Consider the following 22,718-nt stretch of genomic DNA (forward strand, 5'->3'; position numbering starts at 1 on the left):
ACAGTGTGAGTAGTTACGGCTGCACTTCATCGGCGGCATTCTGGCCTGTTACCTGCTCGCGCTGACAGGCACAGCACAGCAAAATCTTGGTCCTCAGTCATTATTTTATCAAAAGTAATGAGAATATATTGAAAGGGGAAACTGACGCCTTGTCCTTATTAAAGGAAAAAGCTAGAGAGGGGTGGCCATTAATGAGAAGAGATTTGGAAGAGGCCATCAAGGATTTTTGGGAAGTGAGGCTGGAGATAAATGAAAAGAATAATTTCATTCTCAGAAATGACAAAATCATACCTCCACAGAGTCTTAAATTAAAAATAATTAAACTTGCCCATGAGGGCCATTTAGGACGCAGTCTCACCAAAGCCAGAGTTAGAGAGTGCTTTTGGTTCCCCAATATGGATTCCTTAATAGAAAATGAGGTTAAAAGATGTTCTGTCTGTGCTGCGAGTGACAAATCTAAAATAGTTCGCAAAACACCCATCTCTCCGGTCCAAGTTCCCAATAAACCATGGATTAAGCTAGCTTTAGATATTATTGGCCCTCTTAATTATACAAGTCTCCAAAAAAGCTTGCTTTGGTCCTAATCGATTACCATTCCCATTGGATATCCACGAGATTTGTAAACCAAATTACCACAAATTCTGTTATTACCTTCCTTAAGGACATTTTTGCTGTGGAAGGAATTCCTGAAACGCTTATTACAGACAACGGTGTACAACTAACGTCTTTAATGATGAAACTATTTCTGGACTCGGTGGGCATAAAACATCTCACTACTGCCCTATATTGCCCTAGGGCTAATGGCCTGGCTGAACGTACCAACCGTATGATTAAAGAATGCATTCAATTGGCCTCTATTAACCATGTAAATGTAGAATGTGCAGTCAGGGAGATGCTGTGGGCCTACCACACTACTCCGAATTCAATTACTAAGATTTCCCCTTTTGTTGCTTTACGTGGCAGGAAACCATGCACCAAATTCTTTCCATCGTGGCTTGGGGGTGGTAACAAAAACGAAAAGTTAGTACCTCACAACAGTACAAAAGTAATGATGCACCAAAACAATTATAAACAAAGATATGATATTAAACATGGGGCAAAGATGCAAAATTGGAAGGTAGGAGATCAAGTCTTAGTAAATAGACCATTGGGTCAAGCAAGGTCTTATATGAAAGACTAAGTTTACAGGTCCCTTCTACATGACTAAAATAAAGAAAAATGTTATTGTTTTAAATAATGGTCAATGCTGGAGTATGGATAGAATTGTTAAACACCATACACATAGCCATTTGGCAATGTTTGATAGGGTTTCACGGTGAGTGGACAAAAATTATGTACTTTCTATCTATCATCCAATTCACTCCAAGGAGACCTGCAAAGTCAAGGAGAATAATTTTTTTCTTTTCTTTTTCTTGTTAGTAACAGTGTAACAAATGAGCTTTTGTTTGTCATAAAGGGGAAGATGTGTTGTAAGGTAGTTTTGTGTATTAGCTCTGTATAATAGTTGCTAGCAGTGTAGTATAACCCTTACTGTAGTAGGTCCATTTAAGGAGTTATATTATTTAGTAGTTATAGTCATAATAGTATTAATATGTATTAGTTACAACAAAGGTCTAAGAATGGTATGTTCTTCTCCCCGTGGGAAGTAGAAACATGGAACATTCGGACTGTTGAGGTGGGAGGTTGAGATAGAATGTTGGGTGAGGAGAGGCTTGGAGAGAAGGCTGGAGATAAGCTGGGAGGAAACTGAGGAGCTGAAGAAAAGGGGATTAGGAAAACTGTATGAAGGCTGAACAGTGGAAATGAAAATAAAGTCTGGAGTTAAAAGATAAGTACTGCGTGTGGTGGACTTTATAATAGATATCCTGTTACCATGCTTACGTTTTGCCAACAGAGAAGTGCCACAGAAGGGAGTGAAGTTTTCCCTTTGAACTTTTGTTTGGACATCCTGTAAGGGGACCACTGTGTTTAGTGAGGGAAGGCTGGGGGAGACCTCTCAAAGAGCCCAAGCAAGACATTGTGGACTACCTGCTTGGCCCACATTCAAGGGTGGCTGAGTACATGGAAAAGGCATCCAAAAACCTTGAGGCCAGCCAAGAGCTCAAGAAGCTCTGGTATGACCAAAAGGCTGCCATGGTGGAGTTCAAAAACATGACAGAAGGTGTGGGTGCTTGGGCATGTATCTCCCATGGCACTCCAGGACAAATTGAGTGGCCCTTAACCTATCCTTGAAAAGATGGGAAGCTCCAACCATCTAGAACAAAGTCAGGGCATTCCTTAGCTTGACTGGGTGCTACAGGAGGTTTGTAAAGAGGAATGGTACCATTGTGGCACCCCCTCCCACAGAACTGACCTCCAAGAAAATACCAAATAAAGTAAACTGGGCAGTGAGCTGTCAAAAGGCTTTTGACAATCTGAAAGAAGCAATGTACTCAGCACCCATCCTAAAAGCTCCAGATTGTTCTAAGCAGGTCATAGTGCAGACAGATGCCTCTGAACATGGGATAAGAACGGTCCTATCCCAAAACAATGATTATGGCCATAACCAACCTGTTGCTTTCATTAGCAGGAGGATACTCCCCAGAAAGCAGCACTGGAGTGCCATTGAAAGGGATGCCTTTGCTGTGTCAGGTCCCTGAAGACGTAGAGCCCAACCCTGTGTGATTCTCACTTCCTTGTTCAAACTGATTACAGGCATCTCAGATGGCTGATACAAATGAAAGGTGAAAACCCCAAACTGGTAAGGTGGTCCATTTCCCTACAGTGAATGGATTTTACAGTGAAACATAGACCTGGGACTGACCACACCAATGAAGATGGTCTTTCCAGGTTCTTCAACTTAGACAATTGGGGGGTGGAGTGTGTGTGTGTGTAGGAAAGAGTCCCTTTTTGTCACCTCCACCCCTGGTACATGATGCAATTTTGACTGAAAGTACACTGGGTTCCTGCTATCCTGGTCCCCAGTGCCAGATCTCTTTCCCTAAAACTGTGCAATTGTTCCCCAATTGGCAAAACCTCCACCGCCCCCAATAAGTCCCTAGTGAATGGGACACTGGTCACTATGCGTTCCGGAGCTACATGATGGCTTCACTGAAAATAGGGATGTTTGGTATCAAACATCTTGTATTAATAAACCCTCATTGATGCCCGTGATGGATTTATTAATACATGCCCCTGAAAACCTACCAAATATCTGTGTGTAGACTGACTAGTTTTCACCAGCCTGTCTCCACCAGACATAATTCTGACCCCCAAGGGTGAGTGTCTTTGCTCTTTGGCAGTCAGAAAAAAAGCCTGCTCTGGGAGAGATGTTTACATACCCCACCTTAAAGGATGGTCTGCAAATCTGCATTCCACGGCAGGGGGCTTCAAAGAAGCCCACCACCCTTGGAATGCAGATCTGGCTTCACTCAAATGAGAGATGCTGAACCCCCCCATCCCAGGGCTCATTTGGCACTTGGACAGGTGAGAAATGTAGTATTCATAGAGGTGTGTCAACCCCTCAGGTCGGTCCCAACCCTAAGGTGCACTGACTGATGTGGAAAACAACATTTAAAAGTCTGTCATATTGGTGTCAGCAGATTTAGCAACTTCCAGACAGGGCCATGCCCACTTCCTGCAGGAAGTGGTCAGATAGGGGGTGTAGAGACCCCAGGGGTAAGTAGCCCATTGGCTACTACCCTACACTTCCTGAAATGCCCCTAAATAGTATTTAGCCCTGGCACCAGGAAATCAGATTCCTGCTGACCTACGAAGGACACTCAAGAGCCGCAAAGGCTGAGGAAGAAGCACCTTACTTGGCCCTGGCCCTGCTGGCCTGTCTTCCCTTTCCACTGATTTGCACCAAAGTTGACTCATCCTGCAAGCTGCTGAGCCTTCAAAAGCCTGGAAGGACTGCCTGCCTTCTTCAAAGACTCAGGAACTCCAATGGAGAAGCAGAGCTGCTTCCCTGCATCTTGCAGGCACCCCAAGAGACCTGAGAGGACTCTGGACTGCAAAAACCTGACAATGGAAAGCACCACTGCACCAGTGTCGCTTAGCCCGAGTTGAAGTGGGCCAAAGGTGCCAATGTAGTCCCCCAGTCCTCCAGAGAAAAAAACAACCTTGGACTTGCACACTGTGGACTCACCAAGGCCGCCTGCAGGCCCCCTCAACTGCGAGTGCTCCCCGTGGAGGAAACCCAACGCCTCAGGACACCTCTGCACCTGTTGCCACTGGCCTGTGGAGAAGCGGACCGAAGTTGTTCCTCCATCCCCAAGCATCTCAAGACTTGAACCCACCAGTTGGTTCTCCTCAACTGGACTTCCTGTCCAAACGTGCAGCCTCTTTTCAACCGGACTGATCCTCATTGACTAACATTGGGCTCCTGATGTTGTACTACACCTCTGCACGCAGCTGCCTCAGTGCCGCCAGGTGTGACCTGTTGATGCAGTCCTGACCCCTGCCCAAAACTTACCTTAAGTCCAAGAGATTGGTCTCGTTAGTCGCTGCACTATGCCTGAATCCAGTACTTGCTTTTCTCTCCATAAGATAACATTGCTAGTTCTGAAAAATGCAGTGTCTAATTTTGAAATCTGAAAGTATTTTTCTTGCAAAACATACTTACCTAATCGTATTGATTCTGGTGCCTAAACATATTTAAAGCTACTTGTTATTTTTGTAAATTGGTGTGGATCTCCCTATTGAGTCGTGTGTCTCATCTACTGACTGGGGGTATTTGCAGATGTCTATCCGCTCTGATAAGCCTAAGACTGTTCGACCACACTACCCCCTAAAAAAACACCTGTCCACTGGTAAAGGAACTCCTGATCTGGTTGTACGATATATCTCATTTTGATATATCATACAAAACCCACCTTCCTACACAGTGGCACTGGGTTGATATTGTACGTGTGGTGTGACGAGTAGGGAAGCCTACACTGCTGAAGCAGGTACTGTATTTAGTGTAAAAGGGAATGTTGATGCCTGTGATGTAACAACCCACAGGGATCCAGGAAAGCTGGTACTGCTACTGGGCATGGTTAGTGAGCACAAATAGAAGCCTGGATTACCCCTGCCACCTCTCAAGCATCTGCTCTGGTGTTTGGATAACATGTCCTGCTGCAGTCTGTGCTTTGTTAGTGAAACTTATTACAATCTTGTCACGAAAATAGCCAAAACGAATGGCACTACAATGCTGGTTTTTACTGTACCTGTGCTTGGACGGTTTGATCTGAGATAGCAGTGCTGTTCACTTGTGAGTAGTGTTGGTGGGGCTGTGAGAACCTGTTTTTATTTTTATTGTACCTGTGCTTGGGTCTGCTTTCATTGGCTATAGGAGCGGTATTAACTTGTAAACTGTGTTGGTAGGTCTACTAGAACGTTTCCAGAGCATAGGTTAAGCTGGCTCTGGGCAATCAGACTTCCGGCAGAATTTTTCGGATGCGAATTGTGGTTGGGTCTCACGTTTTGTTCACCTGACCTTCACGATGTTGGCAATAACGTGAAGTTACCTGAAATCAGTCAAAGGAGTTCAGCCATGTTGTGTTTTGCTGTCTGCCAAACCAATGCTCTACAAACTAATTTTTACTCGGGAACCCATCAAATATGCTTAATGTGCATCAATGGCATTCAGAAATCTGATTTCATCATAGTGACGGCTATAGAGAAAGCATATGCCTGTCCACGGATGGCCACAGTCATTGACTCTGCCAGTGTGTAATTCATGCAGGAATGCATGTATGTGGTATTTGTAAATTTACCACGAGGAATACCAAATGGTACTGCTGGAGCTAAAACTAGTCACCTGGAAATTAAAAACTAGCTTCAGTCTCCTGCCCAATAAATGCAAACTCTGATGAGATAAATCTTGATCTTCACAGAACTCGAATCCTTTCCAGCAGAAGTCCTAGGTTAACAGCCTGGTTAATAAGTTGCAAACTTTCAAAGTGGAGCTAACATCTGTGTTGAAAAGATGGTTAAACTACGCTCATCAAGGGCAGACCATGTGCAAACCAAGGACGGGAGTGGTTCGTCCGTGAATGTACACATGCATCTCATTCTTTGGAGAAAGAAAGTGCTTGAGAATGGTAGTCTTCAAGTAGTTTTGTCATGTCAAGATACTGAAGGCTGTTGCATGTCAGCGATGAGGAACCATTGACAAGGAATAACCTGCAAAGTAGGTAAGACTTTAAAAAACACTTTTTGCTTGATGATCAGCTGTCTCTGCACATATAGCCACAAAATAGATTAACCATAACGGTCTGTTAGGGTTTTGTAAGGATTTTTTTGCATCAAGTTTGGAAAAAAATCCACATTTCATCTTCTGCAGAGCATCCAGATTTATCTTTGCAAAGCTGTTATCTCCAAGCATGAAACTTTTCACTACTGACCGATGCTTTTTACTGCAATTAAACCAAAGGAAACTGAAAAGTGTATGCAGATTTGTTCTCTCTGCAAATGTACCCATTTGATGAGGCATTTATATGCACAGTGGCATTGCGCAGGAGATGACCAATGTTTTCTGTGAAGTGTATTTTATTCAAAACCATTTTGTTTACGGTCAGTACTGATTCATGCAATTTAAACTGAAGCAAAAGTCATGACTGGGGCACAAAAGTGGCGAGGCATAAAACTTGGCATTCTCTGAAGATGTACATAGACCTCTGAAAAGAATGCAAAAATATTCCACAACTTTGCACATCCTAAATGTAGCCAGAGAACCATCACTTCTGTTAATAGAGACAGTTCAGTTGCAGACTGCCTATTCTGGGCATCACTTGAAAAGCCAGATCTGGGGTACCTATTTGAAAGCAGCCGAATATTAAGGGTCCATGGCACTTTAAAACAAGCTATTGCAATGCAATGGGTCTCTTGTTTGCTCAAGTTAAAGCTATTAGCATTGTAAGTTCCTAAATTAACTTTTCTTCCCTCAAACTAAAAAGTAAAACAGTTCACATAAGCGAGCCAATTCAAAGCGCCATGGCCGCCATGAGCGTGAAGGTGAGACACAAAAATAAAAAGAAGTTTGCTCGCAGTCAAACGTATCGGCAATCATGCAATTATCCATGTAACAGGCAGTCTGCAAGGCAGTAACAAAACTGCCCCAGGGAGGGACAAACGTAAAGCATTTACTAATGATTTTTTTAAAGGCAAGCCCAGGAACAAATGAAAGTGATGGGCGTGCGGTGGGTATGGTTAAAAGCCCACAATACTTACATTAAAATGGAGCCCACAATATTTACATTAAAATGTAGAGAGGACGTGGGATAAGGGCCCTTATTTTCAAAGAAAGTTCAAACAGCATGGGTGGAGATCTCCATCTAGGTGTAATAGTTCGACTTTGTGGCATTCGCAGGTATACACCTGGGAAAAACCAGGCCAAGAGTTCCAATCATATTCCTGGGAAGGACATGCGGCATGTCTAGTGCTATCCTGTTCTCCATAGTAGAGAATCTGAATCTTTCCAAATGCAAATGGGAATGAGAGAAGTTTGCAAAAGTCAACAAACATCTGTGTTTGTGGGCATTTACAAATGTACAAGGCTAACTATGCCTTTGATCCCCCACTTTCTCAGGTCATAAGTGGCATTTACAAATGCAGAGAACGCTGCAGTTGTGACAAAAATCTCTGCACACATAAACCTCTTTTTTGAGTTCCTGACAGGCGTTATAAACATTATATTGATTGTAAACTTGAGTTCACACCCAATTTTACCTTTGTAAATCTGGCCCATTGCCTCCTGCAAATAGGGGGACGTTGCTTGTCTCCACTTAGGGTAGCCAGAGACAACTTTCGGTACCTGGGGATGTGGGACATGGGAAGAGCTAGGGATTTAAATATTGCCCATCTTCATTAGGCAAATGAAGTCTGAATTGGAGCACTGGTCTGCACTGCCGCTGAATATCATGTAAGGCAACACACTTTCAAAACGAGAGGGGATGCCGTGGGGCACAGGAACACCTCTTCTGCAAGGTGAGTGCTCTAGAGGCAAAGGAAGTTCAGAAGGACAGAGTACTCAGTCAGCAATGAAAAATAAAAACACGTTTTATGCAAGTTCCTAGTGGCTATTCTATTTTCCCCGTACCTGCCACATGACCATTACCATTGCTGGTATTACTGTAAATTAAATTTAAACATTACATTTTAAACAAGTTAAAAGTAAATAGAGTCCATCCCATTTAAAGGAAAATTAATTGCTTTTATTTCTATTGAATTTCATGGTCTGGATTTTGAGAGGGAAGAAAAAATAAAATCTACAACTGGAAAGAAGAAAAGAAAAATCAAAGCTAAGGACCTCAAAATGTCAAATTGTTTTAGTTTAAAACCTGCACTGGCGGAAGGTGACACGCATAGGACAGGGGCTTTTGACCACTTTAGATATTTTGGTCACCGATGCCAGCCCTCCAGCATGCACAAGAGACCCTCCTGTTGTAAGAGTCCCCCATCGTGAAGGGTCAATGGCACACTCCGCTAACACTGTCTGCAAATTATTTTTGAACTGCAGAGCTTCAAAAGAAGGTAGAAGCGTTGTGCATGGCAGTTTAAAGTCGTTCTGTTTATAAATGCAATAAGACAAACTGTCTTGTGTTAAAAAAAAAAAAAAGGAGAGAAAAAAGACTGCTTCTTGTTTTGTTCAGATTAGAGCGTTGTTTTCGTTTTGCTTCACCAGTCCTCTCACAGGGCGGAATTTAGATTAATGTTTAATGAGTGCCTGCCCAGAGTCAAACAATACAAGGAGCAGACCAGTTTGAGAAGATTTATGGCCCCAATAAAGGAGACAAGCAATGCCCTGTGTGCGATATCGTGGGTGCTGGCAGGGAGGGGCCCTGGAGAGAGAGACTTAAGATGCAATGTGAGGCTAAGCAAGTTTCATATCATTGCTTCTAGGTTTACCTACATTCTACTAGAAATAGCATATTGTGGCTTCCATGAGCAGTGAGCTAAACGACAGGCTGTCTCTTTGTAAAATAAGCTTATTTTAGGAGCCAGAGGCAAACGAGGACAGCACTGGAATAAAGCCAAAACAAATGTCAGCAACATGGGAGGATCGGAATGCTGCCATAAACCTCCGGCAGCTACCAGCCTAAAAGACCCACAGTGACAGGGGAGCACCAAAGAAATAAAAAAGTCCATCACAGCAACAGATAAAGAAACCAAAATGAAATACAGTAGTTGATCACTGCTCCGAAACAGAAAAAGGAGGGAGAAAAAGGCGGAACTGCCCATTAGCGAGCAAGAATTTTTAAAGGACACTGCAACAAAGAAATGAAATTGCTTTAAGCCCACAGTATAAATATACTTAAGTATAAACCAGGTCGAACACATACGCTCAACAGAAAGAGTATGGTTTATCTTTCTTGCTATTCTTCCTTAAAGTTTCAGCAGCAGCGTTTTACAAGCACTTAATGTTATTATCGCTTGAGAGAATCTTAGAATCCTCAGGGGGAAGTTAGAGCTCCCCACAAGGCTTTCTATGGGAATCTCATAAGGAAGAAACTACTAAAAATACAACCTAAATTAAATTTTCTTACACGCTTCAGACTTAAAAGTGATTTAAAAACTGACAGATGCCTATTTGGAACAAATGAGATATCAACCGCATTCATCTCATATTAGAGATTGAAGGTATAAAACATGTGCAAAACGTTCCTTAAACCAAGTGCGTAAGTGAAAGTCAGGAGCAATTACAATAATACTATTAAGCTCCCTAGGTATCTGTTACTTCTTCTGATGTTTGGTTGAGTGTGAGAAAAAACATGAATGGTTTATCTTGCTAAAGTTTTATAGAACGAGAACGAAACGAAAAAAAGAAGACATTAACAAATATTGTATCCATTTCCACCTGTACACTCTCCTCACCAGTACCAAAAGTTTCATAATCACACTTTCAGCAGTTCAACCAGCCATAGCTTCCTACTATAAATAAAGAAATGAGGCACCAGGCAACTGTTTATTTATGTGTATAAAAAAGACCTTTTTAAAAATTGACTACATCTTGAAGATTAAGAAAAAATACAGCATTAATGTATTTACATATATACTGTACCCCATCCAAACAACATGCTTTCCTGAAGAAAAGATGTGACATGTTCCTTCCTATGAGTTTAAATTAAAATCACATTTGGGAAAAATGGAAGAGGGCTTGCCTCCTCTTCTATACTCCAAGGATAGTTGGGCCTAGTCAAGTGTTGTAAAAAAGCGTATATTTGGACAGCCTGCACCCCTTCCATTTTATCCCATGTTGCGCATATTCGGCTTTGCAGTTTAAAAACCCTTCCCTGAGATGAAGGGGATAATGAAATCAAACAAAGAGTTAAAATAAACTTTCACAGTACATATGGCTGAGACGGAATGGAGAGTGTGCGAGTACACCCGTACAATGCAGAGCATCTGTAACACTATCAGAGCAATGTCATCTCGAGAGGACTGTTTCTTCACTCTTTCCCACAAACCAATAAAGTGTTGCAAATGAAGAATGCATTACTATGAGCAAGCGCTGGTCTTGGATTGTGCTGCGGAACACAATACAGGTAACAGTGCTGCTAGTTTGAGACGTACATTTAGAGGTTCCAAAATGTCGAGGGTCATGCGGGACGGGACATACATTTCCGCCTTCTAAAAAGCTCGAAATGGAACTACGTTTGGAATGAAATGCACATTGAGATTACCGCAATGTCAGGGCATCATGACACCGGAGAGCACAAATTCACAACATTAATGGACACCCCTCCAAGGCACTCTCTTTGCTTGTTTTTCATTTTGAAATTAATACATCGAGTTCCTTCAAAGTTTTGGCTGAAATGGCCAATTGTCTCTCCCTTGAGTCCCCCCACCCCTTTAAAATCCTACAAAAGTTCACCAGAGAGAAATGGTGAAATGTAGGAAAAAACAACATTTGCACTGGAGATGCTCTTAAAGAAAATCAGACCTTTTAAAAACAGCTACGATACATCTGTTAAAAAGAAATACCAAATTAGTGAACAGAAGTGGCAATTTTAAGCAGCACATTGAGTATATCAGAAAATGAGTTGCAAAACACAGAAGGAACATCTGCCGTTTGATAACTAAAACAAAGAAACTGCCACTGTCCAAGGTAGAAAGGATATTTTCATAATGGAAGAGGAAATGAGTGCAGGGCATGGTACACCCCAATATTTTGGAAGCTTATAAATTAATATATATAGAACTTATGTCCAGGCTATTGACTCTTGTGCTGCTTTCTTTCTGCACGGTCAGCCTTTTATGCATTTGCTTGTGGACCATCAGTTGCTTTCACCGTGACACCACAGAACTAATGGAATTGTAAGAGGTCCCACTGTTGCAGCTTGAAGCGTATGCTTCATGTCCATTCACATCCAAGTTTATCTTGAAGACAGACGATGCTTTGAGCAAAAAGTCAGCAGCATCTCTGCGACCCAGTTCCCTCAACTTCAACATTAGCAGAGACACTGTGCTCTCCGTGGAGTTGCTCCACTCTTGTAGAAGAGCGCTGACTGGACTTAGCAAGAAGTCTTTTTGAGGACCACCATTTGTGTTATATTTTGTGACGAGCTCTGGGAGACCCAAGTTCATGGCCAGAAGACACCAATCTTTGCCCATGGGATCTGGTGGATCCAGAAGCCTGCTCAGCTTCCTGCGTGTAAGCAAATTCAGATCTGAAACATGGATGTCCATCCCCAAGCTCCCTTGGGAGTAGACATCAAGACAACCAAAGCACAGGATACTGCTGAAGCTCTCCTTGTAGCCGCCCATTGTGTTTGTTAATGAGGTTTCTTTTTGTGCCTGTGCTCGGAAGAAGTCTCTTGGCTGGTAGATCATTACTGGCTCATGGTGTTCTCTCAGTTGCTGAGGGCTAAGGTAATGTTTCACTGTCAGAAGTCCTGGCAAAGTTGCAGACAGTAAGTTATCAACAATACTACACACAGAATCCAAAAGCAAGCAGCATTTAATCTTCTCTGTTTCCAGTCCACGGACTTGAATCTCAATACCTTGACCATGGTTGACGAGCAAGACTAAAACTTCAGCCCCTCGGTTTGCAATTTTGGATCCATTTACCCATAATCTTATATCAGCATCTGCGTCGGTATTCTGATGATGAATCCACCGGCACAGGTTTACTTGGACCTTGTGAAAAATTCCACATGGGAAAGGGGTGAGGTGTTCCACAGGAACAATTCTGACACCGCCATAAATCATGACCTCTTCCTCCTCATCGGTCCACGACCTGTGAAGGTTGTCTGTCTTAATTAAAGCAGGAATGTCCACCATCACCCCACTACTGAGATCTCTAGCACAGATGTCCATCGCATCCAAAATCTGCACCAGTTCCTCCACATCACTGTCTGAGACAAGCCGCTGGATATCCTCCAATGTGTATCGACCTCGATAATGATGCAAGGCTTTGGGGTTTTCCACAGACAGCAGTTTTCCTAGGACATTAGAGCAAAGCCAGCGAGGATCCAGAAGCACCACGTCTTGGACAGTTTCGCTCTGCATGATATTTATCTGGTTGAAAAAAAATAAACATGTAAATTGTAAGCAATTCCAAGAATGCAGGAGACAGATTACTGCCAATTAAAACTCATAAATCTCTTATTCCTTTGGATTTCTAGAGCTACCCACATTTTGCTCTGCAAATGAAGCAACTAATGCTAATTTGATTAGCTTGTCTGTTTAAATTACAAGAAAGTGGAAGCAACCAATGCTAATTTGATTATCTGGTCTTCGTCTAAATTACAAGAAAGTGCATCAGGGATGGGTGGATCGTATTTACATTGCCGTTCTAGACCTGATATGAGTGGCCGTACGGTTTATACTAGCAAAACATGAAGGCAAAACAGATTATGATAAAGCACAAGGATGATAGTATAGCAAAGAAATATTAGTCATAACATATGTGGCAGGGAGGATGGTCCATGCGTGAGCAATAAGGAAATCCGAAAAAGACACTTGCGTTTGGATCAACTGGACACATAATTCAAACTTGCCTTACTTCTTTATGGGCATTCATAAAGAATTTGGGGGATTTTGTGGTTGATCTGCTGTGATGTGCCACACATGATAGAGAGGCACATGTAGACGCTATTGCCACAAGCATTATTAGACGTTCATCCATTTAATGTAGAAAAAGCATTTTCTCTATTGGTACTTTTGTGATCTAAAGACAGGTTGAGGGCAGGCTTCCCAACTTTAAAGTATTTTGAGAAACTTACCACATTGGGGTGGGTGGGAGGCCGGATTGGTTAAAATATGCAGTAAAAAGGTATAAAATATGCAGTACAAATGTGGTCTTGGAAAGCAGAGCACATTAAGTTATGGGTCCAGCATGTCTCAGAAATCCTTTAACAAATACACCAATAAAGGTTTTTCATACTTTGAGATGCACCAGTTGAAACATTTCAACCATTCAAATAGTTTACTAGCACACACATTCCTCTTGTCCTACTGGCTACTTTGAATACCTATCTCATACTACCACTACTTGGTCCTTCTTGGCTTATTCTCATAGCAAAGAAACCCATTGTTCACTGACATCGCCCCCCCCTTCTTTTTAAAACACAGCTTTCGTCTTTTGCACTTCTGCTGTTTCTGTAGGTTTAAAGTCTCTGGTTCAAACTCTAACAAGCCTCACCAATTTTGAACATACATTTTCTGATGCAGATTGATTTAATAATTTACTTATTAGTACCTCTCATTTTTAGCGAAAACCATGGAGTGGCAAAACAAATGAAAAATAATATTCTGCCTCACTATAAATTAGACTTCTGGCCTGGCTACGGCTATGAAAATGGCAAGACAAGGAAGTGGAGTGGCCTAGTAACAGCCACGGAGAACGAGGCCTACTATAATGACACACGTGCCTGTGTCAGCCATGTATGCCTACAAGCACAAAGACATTTCTAGTTCTTGCACAATCAATTTGTATTTCTTACTTTCCTACAGCCCTATCTTTAGTCTGGGTAGTCCCCCATTAGCAATGTGTTCCCATTTTCTAGCTAAAGTGCCCAACGGCACTTATTTTGGTAAATTTGCATGTTAAAAACATTTAAATGAAATACAAAGCCCAGTAATGATTTAAACACAATGATACGCTCAAATAATACTCCCTTTTTGGGATTACTTTCATTACAAAGTAATTGCAACTATAACAAATAGTGTCCCCAATAAAGGCAATCGGGGTGGGGAACTATAATAATAAATTGTATTTCAATTTCTTGAGTTTGAGTGTTCCTCGCTATAAAAATTATTCCAGGATTTCTCACAACTCACTCCTCTTCAAAAGCTGTTGATGCATTGAAACAGCCATCATCCAGGGGATCAGAGGCCTAGCATCACTTGTCGGGAGTGTGCAACTCTTGGCGGTGTTGGATCTCTACTGCACTCCACAAAGAACTTATTGACATCTAAAAACCCTGGGTCGAAGAGTCTAGGCTGGCTCTTTTTCGCCTTTATAAATAACCTTCAACTGCAAAGTTTGAAGAAATTCGGTTACGCCATTTATTTATAAATGCGTTAATTTGATTTGCACCAAGATGAACACGTCCCTAAAGTACTGAGTTAACAGGATCGGATTCAGATTTATAGGGCGTTCGCTGGAGTAAGGTCACTAATCCACAAATCTTGGAATAAAATGTCATCTGGTGGTGGAAACTGTGATAAATTCTTAGGTTAGCAGAAGAGGCTCAGCCCATACTAGAATGGGGTGGTCCCATCAGAACCCGACTGCAATGTTCCCGAAAGGATTGTTTTCAATGCTCTTTAGAACAATGCTAAGCGATGTAGTGCGCCAAAGTAGAAATCAGTGAATGTCGTCTGTTCTTCCCATCTGTGTTATAACTTCCAGTGGGCGACCTTAAGTCACTCTCAGGAGTATAGTGTGGGCTCCGTTTCAGAAGGTATCCTTGTATCCTTTCCCTGGACGGACCAATATACAGTGTAGAGATCTTGCTAAAGCAGCCTGGGTGCAGAGTTCTGCACGACCTCTAGTTTCCTCACCACTGCTCTAAGGGCCCCTAAATACAAGGAGTTTCTGTAGTCCAGACGCAACAGAATAAGTGCCTGTACTGCAATTATTTTAGAGGCAAAAGAGAGCGGATGAAGGATTTTCCTAAGGGTCCTGAGGATGCCATAGCAAGTTGAGGCAGTTTGTTGGCCTGCGTGTCTATAATTGGGGTTCTATCCAGACAGAATTCAAGGGTTTTTATAGCAGACTTGGGGGTGGGAGGAGTGCCAAGGGCACTAGGCCATCCCAAGTCCAGCCGAGAGGGCAACAAATTACCCAGAGTCAAAAGTTCTGTCTTATTGCCGTTTAATTTAAGGGCTGATATGTTTATCCACTCAGCCACGGCCTTCAGGCAGGGACCTAAGTCCGGGGCACAGGGATCCTGTGAGTGGGAGAGGTCAAATACCAGTTGCGTATTGTCTGCATATGAGATTATTGAAATTCCATATGCGAGTACGATATCCGCCAGAGGACGCTTAGATAGACAGACTAATGTAGGGCTTAAGAATGAGTCCTGAGGAACACCACAGTCCAGTGAGAACGTATCAGAGGTACAGTCCCTCTCAAACACTTGAAAAGTCCTGTTAACTGAGAAAATATTGAAGCCACAAAAGAGCACGACTCTGCCTTGCTGCTATGTAGATAAATGGTAATAGTCAAGGCATGAAAGAATAAGATTTTTTAGTTCAACTATAAAAGAGGGGGGACTCTCTGAAGCATGAGTAGCTGAAAGTTGGCATTTTATACCATGGATGGGACACAATCAATGAAGGAAAGGTCAGAGTTAAACCAAACTTCACTTTTTTGCATTTCTGTCTATATTGGTGTGGTAGCTCCTCCCAGTACATGAGGTAACTGGTGAGGCAGAATCAGCCAGGTGTTTGAGAGTCATGACCTCAGTCCTGGAATCTTTCAGAAACAGATAGTTGTCCACACCAAGAAGTAAATGTGCAGAAGGTGGGCTGAGACTTGGATCCTCTGCTCTTGACTCATCAAGTCATTTGTGGATTTTTACATCATCTGTATACACCAGCATTGCTGATAACGATGTACAATTACTTTTGCCAAAGACTACACAGTAATTGTGAGCAATACAGCAAAAAGGGAGAGGAGATGAGGAAATCTGGATTGTTGGGTTTCAAAGATAAGTGAGATTACTGATCCTAATTTCCCAGGTTTGGTTTATCTGTGTTATTATTGTGTTTGTGGGATTACAGGGAAATCTGATCACTAACCTCTGCAAACCAGCAAGGGGACACCTACACCTATCTTTGCATGTCATCAGTTGACCTTACCCATCTGAAGCAAATCGCCAGCCATTTTCCGTAATTCAACAGCTCCAAGACATAGGGGGTCATTCTGACCCCCGCCGGCGGCGGAAGCCGCCGGCCTGGCGGGAACCGCCAGAAGAACGTACCGCGGTCAAAAGACTGCGGCGGTCATTCTGACTTTCCTGCTGGGCTGGCGGGCGACCGCCAAAAGGCCGCCCGCCCGCCCAGCGGGAAAGCACCAGCAACGAGGATGCCGGCTCCGAATGGAGCCGGCGGAGGTGCTGGTGTGCGACGGGTGCAGTTGCACCCGTCGCGATTTTCAGTGTCTGCCAAGCAGACACTGAAAATCTCAATGGGGCCTTGTTAGGGGGCGCCTGCAGTGCCCATGCCAGTGGCATGGGAACTGCAGGGGCCCCCAGGTGCCCCACAACACCCGTTCCCGCCATCCTGTTTCTGGCGGTGAAAACCGCCAGAAACAGGATGGCGGGAAGGGGGTCGGAATACCCATGGCGGCGCTGCTTGCAGCGCCGCCGTGGAGGATTCCCTGGGGCAGCAGGAAACCGCCGGTTTCCCTTTTCTGACCGCGGCCTTACCGCCGCGGTCAGAATTGCCCCAGAAGCACCACCAGCCTGTTGGCGGTGCTTCCGCAGCACTCTGCCCTGGCGGTTTTCAACCGCCAGGGTCAGAATGACCGCCTTAGTCCTTGCTACCACCTGGCAAAAAAGGCTGAATAAATGATCAAATAATAGAATTACTCCAAATTTGGCCATTTCTTTCATCTCCTTGGGATTTCGCCTGAATTCATAACACAAAAGTTGAGGTAGGCTTCAAAGCAGCCGATTATCACAAGCTTTATTAGGCTCCTGTCTTGTTCTCTTGCTTGAGTTATGCTTTGGGTATCTCTAGTACAGAAACTGGAACCTTGTTCTTAGATTCCTTCTTAAACCCACCTTTACTTACCTCAAAAAAGTGAGTCAGGCAGAAGCCAGGTTGGTTGCTGGAGTTGGAAAACGTAATCAATCGTACTCCACTCCTGAAACAACGGCATTGGCTTCGTTTCCTGGCATAGATCCATTAATTGTTGTTCCGAAAATGAAAAGTCGTGCACTAGTTATTGTGAGAAAATACATGAAATGCTCTGCAGAGAGCAGAAGCAATGGGGTTCTTTGGTTGAAAACTGACACATTTTGGAAATTTAAGATCATGGCCCAAGCCTTTTTAGCGTTTGTGTATTCCATATGGTACAGGTAATCCAGCGAATTTAGAACTGTGCCCGCTAGCCTTCCATTTCAGAAGCAACAAAACCGTTATTTATTCGGTTCTCAAATACAACCGAGGTTTGCCAGTGTTAACTTCTTTTGAAGTGATCCAATGTATTCCATTTTTTTTTTTAAATTGTAAGTCCCCGATTGTGGCTTTATATATTATTTGGATAGGTTGCAAGTGTCTACACCATACAATACATGAAGTAAAAAAAATACATTGTATACCTACAGGAAAATAAGTGCTTCCTCTTGATAATAAAAAGTTGGTGGTCTATGATAACATTACTTTGTTGCAACTGCCCTTGTTAATTAAGAAAAGGAAAGCCTCACGTACAAACTGTGTGTCTCAGATAACATTCAGTATTGGCAGTTTTAGTGAAAGGAAAAGCTGCACCTTGCATTGAGGAAGACCGTTTTACCACAAAGGCAAGAGAGGGTTTGTGAAAAGAACCCCAACGAAACAAGGGCCAATAAATGCGTTTGGGACTTTTTTCTCAGTTCTCTTGCCATGTTGTGAGAAGGAAGCCCCCCTATCCCCCCATGACCACCTCTTCGGATTCCCTCACTACCATCTGGCAAAAGTGCTGCTCATCTCGCCATAGCCTCACTCACATACATTTAATTTGTTTTAAAGCACTTGTAAAGGCTGGGTTTACTAATTCACTCAGCTATCCACTTAAAACATAGTTCTGTTATTTATAGCAGGCACATTAACCCTCTGCGCTACTTTATGGCGAGTCAAAAGTACCACTGGACAAAACTCCGATCTCTCTCTCTGGGAAGAATATTAATCACAAGAGTTATCTTGGCATTTTAATTGCTTCCTGAAGGTTGGACGCACAAGGAACATTTCAGCAGGTGTTTTTATATCCCAGGTTTCTTAAGAAATTGCTAAACACAGTGCCTCCATGTGGTCAGTGTCCTTCCCCCACAATCTAGGTCCCGGTACGGCCGCACCAGTCGCACTGCCCTAAAGACAGCCCTGCCCTGTAGCCTACACACAGGCCACATATGTCAAAGTAGATAGAAACTAATTATTTCACTTCTATATCTGCAACTCCCTGAGGACATGCAAGTGGGCATTACACACCAGAATGTGGCCTACTACAGTGAAGCCCTGCCAGGCCCCTCCATGTCCTATACCGGCTAAGAAGGCTTCATATTTAGAAAGTAAGGTACAGGAGGCCTGACCCCAAGTGTAGGGGCTTCTTGCTCCCAGTACCAGACCACAGAACCACTGGCATCCATGGCCAGCAAAGCATACATTACCCCTTTAGCTGCAGGCCTTTATTAGTGTATTCGTTGGGATTGAATGTAGAAGGCCTTATTACACATAGGGTGCACTGCGCTGCTCAGCGCGGTGGGGCACTTTTAAATGGGTGCGCTGGGCACAGAGCTTGTGAATGTGCCTTGGTAAACAGAAATGTGCTGCCACAACTCGCACCTGCCCTGGGAGCAGTGAATTAGGGAAAGGACATCTTTCACAGTGCAGATAGTACCTGGACTGCTTTGGAAAGCGATTGAGAGGGGCAGAGATCCCCTGACAGGTTCAGTGAGTTACTGCACCCGTCTTTAAGGGGATGTCTGCTGGAGCGATCCATGGGACCAACTTTCCCACTATAGGAGGGGTTCACCCCTCAGAGGGCAGTGGAGGGCACACTGTGCGCCATCTGTTTGTGGCCTGCAGGTACCATATCAAAACCTTTCATTAGCAAGTCTTGGAATATTGCACCAACTCAAAGCATACCAACAGGATTCAACCTTTTTGATATTCTTCAGAGCGCACTCTTTGGGTGGACTTTGAGGAATATTTTCAGTAACTATGATTCACAGAGCATCCTCTTTACAGCCCTACATCCAAGGCCACAGTAGAAGTAAAAGGAAAATGTTACTTACCCAGTAAGCATCTGTTTGTGGCATGTAGTGCTGTAGATTCACATGCTTACCATAACCCCGCCATCTATTGGGCTCGGACATGTGGAAGTTGTTGAAAGCTTTTTGAAGTCACGAGGTAGTGTGACTTCTCTTCTTGCAGGTAATGAGCATGGTCATCAACTCTATTGATTGTTTTCCCGCATGGCGGGTGGGGAAGGAATGTTAAGCAAAGCATAATATAAGGAGATGTCCATGTTAAACCGGTTTGTGACAATCCATAAAAATAACTAAGACATACAGGTGTTCTGGTAGGAGTGTGGGCACATGTGAAGTTACAGCACTACATGCCTTCAACAGATGCTTACTGGGTAAACAACATTTTCCATTCAAGGCATGTGTGGCTGTAGATACATATGCTTAGCACAGACTGCAAAGCAGTCCTTCTCTGTGAGCGGTGGCTAACCTGTGGGGGTTAAAGTTGTTTGAAATAATGTACATAGGCCTGCTTGGACCACATTGGCTTGTTGACAGGCCAGCACATCTACACAATGTTTTGGACATGTATGCGGTGTAGACCATATAGCTGCTTCCAATATGTGATATGTAGGTATATTTGTTTAATGAGTGGAGTGAGCTCTAGGAGGGATAGGTAACGTTCTTTTAGCTTTAGCATATCACGTTTGGATGCATCTAACAATCCAACATGCAATGCCTGACTTAGAGATGGACGTTCCTTTGTGTGGTTTTGAAAAAGCACAAAGGGTTGTTGTGTTTTCCTAAATGATTTAGTTCTGTAAATATAGAACGTAAGAGCTAGTATGAATGTACAGCCCTTTACACAACAGAGTCAGGTTGGGGTAAAAAGACAGGAAATAGATTAAGGTGGAATTGAGAAACCACCTTTGGAAGAATTGTATGCCTGGTATGAAGTATCACCCTATTGCTATGTAACTAGAAGAAGGGTTCTTCTAAAGTTAATGCCTGAAGCTCACTGACACGTCTGAGTGAAGTGATACCGATTAGGAATGTTAGGAAGAACTGGGGGGGCAGGAGTGGAGGGGTTCAAACGGAGAACCCATCAATCTTGTGAATATTCAAGTTCCATGTAGGAGCTCGTGGCACTCTAGGTGGAACAACCCTTAAGTCCTTCCAGAAGTGCTTTGGGTGCTGGAACCTTGAATAGGGTAGTGCTGACTGTTTTGTAGGTTTGCAGCTGCTGCTACTAGGTGTAAACTTATAGAAGCAAAAGCTTAACCAGATATACAAATTAAACAAGTAGCAATGTCTTGAACCTTGGCTCCTAATGGATCAAGGTACTTGGAGGACAATATTAAACAAATCGTTTCCATTTAGCAGCATACCAGGCATGAGTAGTAGGCCTGCATGTTTCTTCAAGAATGTCCATACACTGCTGTTGGAGATTTAAGTAACCAAACTCCAGGAGTTCAGGAGCCAGGTCGCAAGGTTGAGAGAGCCAGGTCGCAAGGTTGAGAGACCTGGAGTCTGGGTGTCTGATTTATAAATGACTCTGCATGAGAATGTCCTGCCTGTTAAGCAGTAACTTCATGCGGACTACTGAGAGTTCAAGGACTGTGATGAAGCATGGTTGATGCCCCCATGTGGCAGCCACTAGGATTAGGGCAAGAGATCACTGCTGAAATTGTGAACCACAAATAAAAGCAGTGGGAGAGGTGGAAAAGCTTAAGCAAATATTCCAGACCCACTCATCCATAGTGCATTACCCCTGGACTGTGGGTATGGGAACCTGGAGGTGAAGTTTAGGGTATTTGGTTCTTTCTGATGTGGCCAAGTAGTCTATGTGTGGTTGACTCAAACGCTGGAAGCACTGGTGGAGGACTTGCGAGAGGAGTTTCCACTCGTGGACTTGTAGGTGTCTCCTAATGAGGAGATCTTCAAAGTTGTTGTTCACTCACTCTGCCAACAGGTGAATGTTTTACCAGGCGGCTCACCTTCAAATGGTCTGGGCTAAATTGGAAAGCTGAGGGGACCTGGTGCCCCTGTGGTTTTGGAGATAATACATGGCAGTAATGTTCTCTGTTTTTATCAGGACTACCTTGCCAATGAAGTGAGGAAGGAAGGCTTTCAGTTGCTAGGAGGGGCTAGCAACTGTGTGTCTGGAGGTCTTGTGATAATGTATCTGTTGTCTGGATGAATCATAATGTGTTCTTGCCTGGAGTCTATCTCCTCCTTTAAACGCTGAAGCAGAGGTTCCACAGGCTCAGAACGGTGTGCTGGTTTGATGGATGTAAATGTTTTTGGCTCCGCTCTGGAGGTTTTTAATGCCGATAGTTTTTGGATCCGAAGCAGGCATTTTAGGTGGTAACATAAAACTGTGTTTTAAGGCTGAGGGTTTTGGCTCCAATGATCATCTCGGCTCCGAAGAAGAAGTCGGTTCGGGAGTGCGGCCTGTGCTATTTTTTCATTGTTGAGTCAAGGCTAGGCAGGTCCGCAACAACTGGTCAGTGCCAACCATGGCCCAAAGGTAGTGGTGGTCCAGTGGTGAATTTTGGCCAGTCTGTCGTGGGTAGTCGACCCTTTGTGGTGGTGCCCTTGGATCAGGGCCGAGGTGAAGGGGCCACAGTACTCACTGCTTGACCTGGTGGGAGATCTTGGATTTCGATGTAGGAACCAGAGCTGTCATCGGGTAGGAGGCTCCTTCATCTGCAACAGATGCCCATGCATGTACCTCTTCTTGATGGTCCTTGAAGCCAAAGAGGTATGGTGTTTCTTCGACGTTGCGGTGGGACATTTCGAGGCATCAAGCTCGATGATCACAGAGTGTCTTCTTGGACCAAAAGATCTGCAGGCCTCCCAACTGGCCTTGTGTTCAGGGGAAAGGCAAAGATTACATATCTGATGGAAATCAGTGTATGGGTACTTGGCGTGGCATCAAGGAAAGAATCAAACGTGCATGGTGTGGGTGGACATGGTGCGGGGGGAACGCCAAAGATGTAAGGTCTATTTTAAAGGGTGACGGCTCACAAGGGTTACGGTCGACTCAAGTCACCCAGACGAAGTCGATGTTGTCGGACAGATGAGAGAAAGAGAGAAGAAGCTGTGGTCAAAACACTACCAATGCTCAAGCCTAAGAGAAATAAGCAACAATGATGTCGAACCAGAGCAGAGGAGCACATATCTGAACCTGAAGCCGGAAGAAAATAATTAACAATGGAGTCGATGACCATGTGCATTACCGGCAAGAGGGGGAGTCACACTACCTCGCGACTCAAAAGACCTACAGTCAGACATGCCTCAAACATATAAATATTGCATAAAACAGATTTCCATCAAATAGCTAAAATA

General features: G+C 43.6%; 1 protein-coding gene across 1 annotated transcript in view; it reads right to left on the reverse strand.

Moving 5' to 3' along the window:
• Positions 1–9,917: 9,917 nt before the first annotated feature.
• The window catches only part of DAPK1 (death associated protein kinase 1), a 521,159-nt gene continuing 508,358 nt past the window's right edge, over positions 9,918–22,718 (reverse strand). The window contains exon 26 of the mRNA XM_069228171.1: positions 9,918–12,486. Within this exon, the coding sequence (XP_069084272.1) occupies positions 11,254–12,486 (1,233 nt within the window). The 3' untranslated portion in view covers positions 9,918–11,253. The remainder of the gene's footprint in view (positions 12,487–22,718) is intronic.

The sequence above is a fragment of the Pleurodeles waltl genome, chromosome 1_1 (genome assembly GCF_031143425.1).
Source record: "Pleurodeles waltl isolate 20211129_DDA chromosome 1_1, aPleWal1.hap1.20221129, whole genome shotgun sequence".
Classification (NCBI taxonomy): Eukaryota; Metazoa; Chordata; class Amphibia; order Caudata; family Salamandridae; genus Pleurodeles; species Pleurodeles waltl.